At 54.8% G+C, this 9,538-nt stretch overlaps 1 protein-coding gene across 1 annotated transcript in view; it reads left to right on the top strand.

Moving 5' to 3' along the window:
- Positions 1–441: 441 nt before the first annotated feature.
- Positions 442–9,538, top strand: part of dnah10 (dynein axonemal heavy chain 10) — a 34,840-nt gene continuing 25,743 nt past the window's right edge. The window contains exons 1-21 of the mRNA XM_084695048.1: positions 442–807; positions 948–1,046; positions 1,292–1,422; positions 1,677–1,785; positions 1,866–1,981; positions 2,119–2,332; positions 2,960–3,117; positions 3,556–3,786; positions 3,965–4,155; positions 4,404–4,602; positions 4,690–4,884; positions 4,981–5,151; positions 5,365–5,541; positions 5,934–6,107; positions 6,381–6,538; positions 6,812–6,963; positions 7,375–7,539; positions 7,651–7,858; positions 7,971–8,127; positions 8,676–9,155; positions 9,317–9,475. Coding sequence (XP_084551174.1) covers positions 585–807; positions 948–1,046; positions 1,292–1,422; positions 1,677–1,785; positions 1,866–1,981; positions 2,119–2,332; positions 2,960–3,117; positions 3,556–3,786; positions 3,965–4,155; positions 4,404–4,602; positions 4,690–4,884; positions 4,981–5,151; positions 5,365–5,541; positions 5,934–6,107; positions 6,381–6,538; positions 6,812–6,963; positions 7,375–7,539; positions 7,651–7,858; positions 7,971–8,127; positions 8,676–9,155; positions 9,317–9,475 — 3,867 coding nt within the window. The 5' untranslated portion in view covers positions 442–584. The remainder of the gene's footprint in view (positions 808–947; positions 1,047–1,291; positions 1,423–1,676; positions 1,786–1,865; positions 1,982–2,118; positions 2,333–2,959; positions 3,118–3,555; positions 3,787–3,964; positions 4,156–4,403; positions 4,603–4,689; positions 4,885–4,980; positions 5,152–5,364; positions 5,542–5,933; positions 6,108–6,380; positions 6,539–6,811; positions 6,964–7,374; positions 7,540–7,650; positions 7,859–7,970; positions 8,128–8,675; positions 9,156–9,316; positions 9,476–9,538) is intronic.

Here is a 9,538-nt window from a genome sequence, read left to right as displayed (position 1 = left end):
GTTTATCACTATAGAAACGAAAACAAGTCCAAATACTGTTTGGTAAAATACTTCAATCTATTACAACCACTAATTCTTCTGGACGTGTGTGAGAAATAATCATTGGTAACACTCAATGGTGTATGGTTGTCGAGGGGGTTGTAAATGTCTCATGCAGTATGCGTTAATGATTTGAGATCTTATTTATTTAAAGAAAATAACTGGTTCATTAAGAAATCGTTAAACACTAATTTTCATGTTGATACATTCCTATATTTTGCATTTGCTGGATTGTTTTCTATCTTATACGGTTGAATATGTCAAAATGTATCTTGTCAATAAAGTTGATTTCATCTTAATTTCTTGTTTTTGAAGTTTGGAAGCAAGTGTGTGTTGTGTTTTTGCGACACCTGCTGCACGCTCGACACAGCGCTTTTGCGGGGAAGTTTACATGTTGCCATGGCAATTTAAGCACGAGAACCACTGTGAACTTTTCAGTTGAAGAAGCTGCTGAGTTGAATGAACAAACTTTACATTATTTTCAGTTGACTGATTGAATAACGATAAATTAAATGCTACTACTCGTTTAAATTAAGCTAGATATCATGTCGGACGATCCACGGGTGCAATGGATTAGAAACCGCGTATACTCTTGTTTTTATTTTCCTGAACCAGGTTGTTTTGAGGAATTGCTCAGTCGAGGAGATGGAGAAGAAGAGCAAAAGATTATCCGGTTTCTGAATGAAGTCACAGATGAAGAAGCAGCGTCTACTCTACTGTTCTTCAAAGGTGTCAGGGAGGAGGAGATTGAAGTGGAAATCCCTATTGGTATGTAACTTGATGTTGCTGGTTAGCTACATTTGTATAGTTACTTCGGTAATAAACGACGATTGCGTTAGCTACGTTAACGATAAGCTAGCTAACAGCCAGCTAGCTAAATTGTTTAAATTTCTTTGAACCCTGTGAAGATCTCTCGCAGCCCGTTGAGGATGAGGATGACAGCCTGCCCGGAGCATCCAAATCTCCTGGAACACCTGCGTCGGAGAGTGAAAAATCTCCGGGAGAGAGTGAGTCATTCATTGGACCTAGCTACTGTAGCTACAACTTCAAATCCACCACACTCACCTTCCCTCACAAACGTCTATTTTGCGGTGAAGTGGATAAAGTTAAAAGTCTTACTGAATGTCACGCCAACCTATAGACCAGCCTAATAATAGCCTACCAATTCAGTTATCTTCCTGTCTTCATTTAACACCATTTAAAACTTGAAAAACTGCTACCAACGTTTACCGAAGCGTTTCTATAACCACAGAAAATAAGAAAAGGAAAGATTCTGAGGTCTCGCGTGCTTCGGAGGCCGTGAGCAAGGACTCTCGTGGTCTGGATGAGATCGGAGCAGAGGGTCTCTCCGAGACGGGTGACAAAGAAGACACCCTCTTACCTGTAAGAAGTACCATCTTCGCAGCCTCTTTCATGCTTTTAATGTTAACACCGGGAAGGCAATCACGAGTTAAGTAATTAAGAGCTGTTATACTGTTCCTAGAATGCAGTAAGGAACTATCCTAGAATCCGAGAAAAGTGACTATAGGCTGCAAAAAGTTTAGGGTTTTACAACACCTTCTGTGTGCTGTAGTAGTAAATATTTGCCCTGTATATGATTGAATAAATGAGACAGGCACGGTGTGTTTGGTTTGTAGAGGATTGAGGTCCAGGTGGTGTACCATGTGGAGCTTCACGTAGCGGTCAACAACGTGCCAGAGAAGTTCATGAAATCCAACATCCTGTACTTCCTGAGGAACACCAGAGGTGGGAGAGAGCTTCCTATAACGCCCTGTCTGTGTCGCGTCGGCATGCGCTTCAAAGCCTGACGGGGTTCTCCTTTCCAGAAACCATCATCGAACCCACTGATCTGAACGAGGCCAACAATCTGATGCCGCAGCTCCTTGAGATAGGCATGCTGCATGGATACTCCCTGCTGATGCTGAAGGACATGCTGACCCATGTGTGTGGACGGAGGGTAGACCCTCCTCACCCCTCCCTGATACCCCCTGATACCCCAGCATGCTCTCTAATGACTACCCGTAGCCTGTCACCCCTCCCTGCTACCCCACACCAACCCTGACCTCTCTGCTGTCACAGGTGTACATCCCAATGCTTTCGGTCAGTCAGCTAAAGCTCACTGATGGAGGCTACCAGCAGGGGGCGGCAGCCACCAAGGACCAGGACGCTGGTGGAGACGCGGAGGGGGAGCGGCCCGTGGAGTCTCGAGGGATGCTCATGATCCGGGACGAGTTGCTCAACAGCGCTCACAAGTTCCTGGGTCACATCGACAGGACCCTCCAGCAGCTGGAAGGTTTGTGGGGGTGCTGTGTTTTGGGATGTGACCTAGTCGGTTTTGTCCAGGTCCAGTTGGAGATGAGGGCCCCTCTCTCTCCCCCCTGCCTTACCTGTCTCTCTCCCCCCTGCCTAACCTGTCTCTCTCCCCCCTGCCTAACCTGTCTCTCTCCCCCCTGCCTTACCCCTCTCTCTCCCCCCTGCCTTACCTGTCTCTCTCCCCCCTGCCTTACCTGTCTCTCCCCCCTGCCTTACCTGTCTCTCTCCCCCTGCCTTACCTGTCTCTCTCCCCCCTGCCTTACCTGTCTCTCTTCACACTGTCACTATCAAAATAAGGCACGTTTGCCCCCCCCCTCAAAAATACTGTGTGACGGCCTCCTCAGCCGTTAAGTGGCTACACCTGGGCCCGGTGGTTTCCTCCCCTTTAAAAGGGCACAGGTAGAGTGAGAAGGAGGCCGTTCTGTCCGCAGCGCACTTTTGTTTTAGTTGTGGCAACCTTTTGATCTTTTGTTACATTGTTATCCTTTTACTAAAACCATCACAGTAGTAGTCCTCGCGCATGTGTTCCCTTTGGTTTGTCTCAACCCCCGAGCCGGGTTCGTGACAACTGACATAGTAAGATGAGATGGTGGTGTGTTTCCGGCAGGTGACATTAAGCTGCACATCCCAGAGCTGCACCAGGAGGCTGAGGTGGAGGCACTGCTGGCCTCACCAGAGACGCTGGAGAAGCTGGAGCAGTGTGTGATGAACTGGCAGACCCAGATCACCATCGTGATCGAAGAACAGCAGAAGAAGAAACCGCAGGTAAGCCACCCCACAGGGCCCAATCCTTCAACGAGTCTTCTCGGAGCAGTCTTCAAGAATGGGATCCCGTCTCCGTGTGGGCGGAGCCAGCCGTGTGGGCGGAGCCAGGAGGAAGCTCTGCTGACGATTGACACCATGACAGCTGTGACATCATGGTTTCATGATGTCCGTTGTGTTTGATGGTGTCCCGGCTCTCTGTCCCAGCCCCTCCCATCCCTGGTCCTCAGGGCCCCCTGTCCTGAATGTTCCAGATGTTTCCCTCCTCCCACACACCTGGCTCAGATGAACGGGTTATTATTGTGCAGAGCTTCATAACGACTCGTTCATCTGAACCAGGTGTGTGGGAGCAGGGAAACCTCTAGAACATGCAGGACCGTGGGCCCTGAGGACCAGTGCTGAGAGGGGCTGATCCAGCTTACCTCTGCCCTTCCCCTCCAGGCTCCGGGCCCCATGGCGGAGATAGACTTCTGGCGGGAGCGCACAGCCATCCTGAGCGCTCTGAGCGAGCAGCTCAAACTGCCCGTGGTGAAAAAGATCCTGGAGGTGATGGTCCGAGCCGACCCCGTCACCGTCCAGAACCTGGACCTCACCGTGACGGAGCTGGCCAAGCACCACGTGGAGTCCGTGGAGAACGTGCGCTTCCTCAGCACGCTGGAGAGGCACTTCAAGGTGGGTCAGACCTCCTCCACCGTCGCCCCCTGCTGGCCACTGAGCAGGGCCGGAGCGGAGACACTGCTGCTTTTCAGAACGTCGGAACTCAAATGAAATTGAATGAGTCTGGTCCTCTTGACCTGTTGCCTGTGAGCGTTCTGTGAGCGTTCTGTGAACCGTGCTCCCTCCGTGTCAGAACCTGGCCACAGGGGCAGACTTTGGCGTGATCCTGGACACCATCCCCCTGATGATGAATGGCCTGCGGATGGTCTGGATCATCTCCAGCCACTACAACAGGGACGAGCGCATGGTTCCTCTCATGGAACGCATCGCCTGGGAGCTGGCGGAGCGCGTCGCCCGCGTCGTCAACGTGCGCACGCTCTTCAAGTGAGGGAACCGGGGTCCTAATACCCACAGTTATCTTCCTAACCCCTGCCCCCCACGCCTACCCCCTAACCCCTGCCCCCCACGCCTACCCCCTAACCCCTGCCCCCCACGCCTACCCCCTAACTCCTGCCCTCCACCCCTACCCCCTAACTCCTGCCCTCTACCCCTACCCCCTAACCCTCTGTCTGATTGGGTTTCTCTGCATCTTGGGTGAGATTCTAACTGTGTTGTTATTGTGTGACGCACAGAGACAAAAGGGAGGTGGCCCAGACCAAAGCCCAGGACGGCAGGAGGGTTCTGGACCAGTGGAAGGCCTGTTACTTTGAGGTGCGGGCTAAGATCGAGACCTCCGGCAGAGATCCGCGCTGGGAGTTTGACCGGAAGAAGCTGTTTGAGAAGACGGACTACATGTCCTCCATCTGCCAGGACCTGTACAGCGTCCTGCAGGTCAGTGCAGCCTAAAACAGCCTGAACACACCACTGAACCACCTGCATGCCGCGTGTGTTGACACCCTCCTCCGCTCGCTCGCCTAGATTCTGGAGGAGTTTTATAATATCTTCGGCTCGGAGCTGAAGGCTGTGACTGGAGATCCGAAGCGCATCGATGACGTGCTGCGCTGGGTGGACAGCCTGGTGGTGCCCATCGAGGAGCTCAGCTTTGACCCCTTCAACATCCGCAAGATGGGCAGCTGGAGGATGATCATGCAGGATTTCAAGTCCAAAGTTCAGGTGAGTTCCCTACTCCAGACATCCCTGGCTGTTGTCCTTCAGTCCCCCTCCCTTCTGTCATTGTCCTCCTCACCCTGCCATGGTTATCCACCCCAGGCCATCGAAGCAGAGGCCATCAACTTCATCGACCAGTCCTTTAAGACCCTGCGCTCGGCGTCCGCCGCCTTCGACATGCTGCTGAAGTTCAAACACATCCGCTCCAGAGAGGCCATCAACAACCAGATGATGCAGAAGTTCAACGACATCCTGGTCCAGTACTGCAAAGAGGTCCCAGACCAAACCAGTTCAACACGATGCCTTATTCTGGTCACAGATATCAACCTCATGTCATACTTTCATTCATTTGTCCAAAGCGATGTGCAGGGTGGAGGGGTGGGGGAAACCGGAACCCCACACGCTCTACCCACCGAGCTGTGTGACTGTGACCATGACATCAGGGATGTTTTGTGTTTGTGTTGGGTGGGGGTGGGGGGGGTGTAGGTGGACATCATCAGTGTGATATTCACGAATAACAAGGCCAACCCTCCGCTGAATAAGAACCAGCCGCCTGTGGCCGGGGCCATCTGCTGGGAGAGATCCCTCTTCCACAACATCAAGATCACCATCATCCGCTTCCTGGAGGTCCCCGAGATGCTGGAGAGTGAGCAGGGCAAGCTGGTGAGCACACAGCAGGAGAGGAGAGGAGGAAAGGAGGATGGGAGGGGAGAGGGGAGGGGAGGAGCACACAGCAGGAGAGGAGAGGAGGAAAGGAGGATGGGAGGGGAGAGGGGAGGGGAGGAGCACACAGCAGGAGAGGGAAGCAGAGGGGAGGGGAGGAGCACACAGCACACAGCAGGGAAGTGGAGGGGAGGGGAGCAGACTTCTTTCTGAAGTCTGTTCTGTCTCCCTCTCCCTCCTGTCTCCCTCCTCTTCCCCACGCTCTGCCTTGCGTCCAACCTCTCTCTCCCCTTTACGCCTCCTTCTCCTCCCTCCTTCTCACCCCTCCTCTCTCATTTCCCCCCTCCTCCCCATCTCTCCCTGTCCCTCTCCTCCTCCCTCCCTGCTCTCAGGCCAAGGCCAAGTACCTGCAGCTGAGGCTGCAGATGAAGGAGTACGAGGTGGAGAAGTTTGCCCGCTGGCGTGAGGAGACGGAGCACGTCCTGCCCCTGCTGATGAAGCGCCCCCTGCTGGTGGTGACGAGCAGCTCTGGGCTCGTCCCTGGAGACCAGGGGCCCGCCGACACCGTCAGTACCACACACACTGAACACAAGCTCATCTTCCATGTGACCACTTGGATTTTCAATGCACTTTTTAATGTTCTTTATTGATCTTTTTCTTGCTTTTTTATTCACTTTGGAGTGCCCCTCGACAATGAAACACGCACAATTAATTCAATACATTGTTATAGTTATAGTATCAATCAGAACAGCGCAATGATATTATGATCTGTTCTTGTGATCTGCCATTTTTAGAATGCCTTCCTTCTTCTCTCTTTCCCCGCCCCTCTGATGGCCCAGGGTTCCAAGCAGGAAGTGGAACGAGGCGTGCGCTACACGGTGAACTTTGCCCCCGAGCTTAAGGAGATCATCTCTGAGACCAAGTACCTGGAGCAGTTAAGCTACTCTGTTCCTGATCTGGCCCGCAATGTGGCTCTGCAGGAGGACAAGTTCCTCAGGTGAAGATGACACTGCAGGAAAACCTTCTTCCAAATACCCACCTTTTAAAATAGAAAAACCTTCTTCAAACACATGGTGACTTCCACAGCTATGTCTGAAGCCTGTGGTGACTTCCACAGCTGTGTCTGAGGCCTGTGGTGACTTCCACAGCTGTGTCTGAGGCCTGTGGTGACTTCCACAGCTGTGTCTGAGGCCTGTGGTGACTTCCACAGCTGTGTCTGAGGCCTGTGGTGACTTCCACAGCTGTGTCTGAGGCCTGTGGTGACTTCCAGGTACGTGGACGACCTGAAGAACCTGGTGAACCGCTACCAGGCCCTGATGGATGGTCTGAACGATGCCGAGTTCTCCCTGCTGGCTGAGCAGATCCATGAGCTGAGGAGAGTGATGCGCTCTGGACACAAGAGGCTCAACTGGAACGCTCTAGGTACCCTACATCTACGCTCTGTACACATCTGGAACGCTCTAGGTACCCTACATCTACGCTCTGTACACATCTGGAACGCTCTAGGTACCCTACATCTACGCTCTGTACACATCTGGAACGCTCTAGGTACCCTACATCTACGCTCTGTACACATCTGGAACGCTCTAGGTACCCTACATCTACGCTCTGTACACATCTGGAACGCTCTAGGTACCCTACATCTACGCTCTGTGCACATGTGATCCTCCTGCTGTGGAACCAGGGGTTGAAGCTTTGAAGAGCCCCCTCCTTTAACCCTGGTCGCCTGCAGGGTTCACGACAACGCTGTTCAAACGTCTAGACGTTGGAATGTTTGTAGAATTGAGTGTGCGTAGGAGGATTCAGAGACGTGCTTATCTAACCCCGACCCAGGGATCTCGGAGTTCATCAGCCGCAGCACCCAGGCTGCTTCCAAGTTCGAGTCGCTCGTCAATCAGATCCAGAAGAACGAGAGGGACATCGACGCCAAGCTGCAGTCCGTGGAGACTGCTAACCTGTTCAAGTTCCCCGCTCCGGACAGACCCGACGGCCTCCCAGGTACGTCTGATCCCCTCAGCCGGCACCTTCATCAGGGCACCGCCTGGATGGACCAGCCACAGGGTAGGGACTAAACAGGAAGTGACATCTCTCACGTGGGGTTTTTGGTAGGAGTGAAGGAGTTCTGTGAGCTGGTCCAGCGAGAGCGAGCCAAGGACATGAACCTGCTGAGCAGGAAGTACACGGCCATTGGTCCCCTGCTCACCAAGATGGAGAGCCTGGTGATGCACACCAACAGTGGGCGAGCCCAGCGCATGGAGCACTACTACAGCTACTGGGAGCACAAGATCTTCCACTCGCTCACCAGGATGGTGCTCAAGTGAGTGGGCGTGGCCGTGGCCGTGGCCGTGGGCGTGGGCGTGGGTGTGGGGACGGGCCAGGAGGTGGGAGGAGTCATCAGCTGTTTGCTTTCTGCGCTTGTTTCCTTGTAGGAACATCGACACGTTCAACATGGCCCTGATGGGGAGCACGCCTCTGTTCCAGATCGACGCCATCCTGTCCGCCCCTGAGATCGTGCTGCACCCCAAGAACAGCGAGGTGTACCGCCTCCTCATGCAGTCTGTCCGGGACTGTGTGGAGAGCACCAAGGTGGGTCATCCCTCCTAGCAACCTCATCATCCCACACCTCGCCTGGCTGATAGGGTCAAGTAAACCTGCGCCTCCTCCCTCCCTCTCTTACATCCTCCCCCCTCCCTCCCTCCCTTACATCCTCCCCCCTCCCTCCCTCCCTCCCTTACATCCTCCCCCCTCCCTCCCTTACATCATCCCCCCCTCCCTGACATCCTCCCCCCTCCCTCCCTCCCTTACATCCTCCCCCCTCCCTCCCTTACATCATCCCCCCCTCCCTTACATCCTCCCCCCTCCTTTCCTCCCTTACATCCTCCCCCCTCCCTCCCTTACATCCTCCCCCCTTCCCTTACATCCTCCCCCCTCCCTCCCTCCCTTACATCATCCCCCCCCTCCCTTACATCCTCCCCCCTCCCTCCCTTACATCCTCCCCCCTTCCCTTACATCCTCCCCCCTCCCTCCCTCCCTTACATCCTCCCCCCTCCTTCCCTCCCTTACATCCTCCCCCCTCCCTCCCTCCCTTACATCCTCCCCCCTCCCTCCCTTCCCCCCCCCCACCCCCCCCTCAGAGGTTTGTGCGCTGGATGCACGGCTCCTGTCTGGAGTGTCCTCCGCAGCGCGTGGACGGCGAGGACGAGCCGGTGGTGCTCAGCTTCTACTCGGACGTGTGCCAGCAGCCTCAGGTCAACGAGCGCGCCACTGCCGTGTCCCAGAACGCCCAGCGGCTCCTCGCCGCCGCCGGCCGCTACCTCAACCGCTGGAAGCGCTACCGGCCCCTCTGGAAGCTGGACAAGGCCATCGTCATGGAGAAGTTCGCCGCCAAGCGCCCCTCGTACGTCACCTACGACGACAAGCTGCAGTTCTACGCGCGGGTCAGCCAGGAGGTGTCCCAGCAGCCCCTGGCCAAGGATGAGCATGTGATCCGTGTGAACCTGGAGCCCCTGGCTCGCACCGTGCAGGAGAACGCCCAGGCCTGGGTCAGCTCCCTGGGCAGGCTGCTCAACACCTCGGCCCGCCAAGACCTCTTCAGCCTGCGCGACGAGCTGCTGGTACTGCCCTGCGGCACGCTAACACACGCTCCGTGTGGCTGCTATCATGCTAAGCTCCCGCCTCACTAACCCTGGTCCTCCACACTGAAAACATCACCTGTGGAGCTGCTTTAATGCTGAGCTCTCACTGCCGTGTGGCTGTCCTGTGTGTTTGCTCCCAGCTGCTGTCAGACAACCTGAAGAGAGACCCCAACTCCCTGGAGGACCTCAAGTTTGTCCTGGGCACCATCTCCGACATCCGGGCCATGTCCCTGACGGTGGAGCTGCGCTTCACAGACATCCAGGAGAGATACAGGACCCTGGCCATGTACCACGTCCAGGTATGGCCTTTCCCCCAGGGGCTTGTCCCGCTCCCAGCTGGACCCACCCTCTCTCACTCACCT

This window comes from Hypomesus nipponensis, chromosome 28, assembly GCF_054491055.1.
Source record: "Hypomesus nipponensis isolate SF chromosome 28, ASM5449105v1, whole genome shotgun sequence".
NCBI classification, from domain to species: Eukaryota; Metazoa; Chordata; class Actinopteri; order Osmeriformes; family Osmeridae; genus Hypomesus; species Hypomesus nipponensis.
This window is presented reverse-complemented; position numbering and strand designations above follow the sequence as displayed.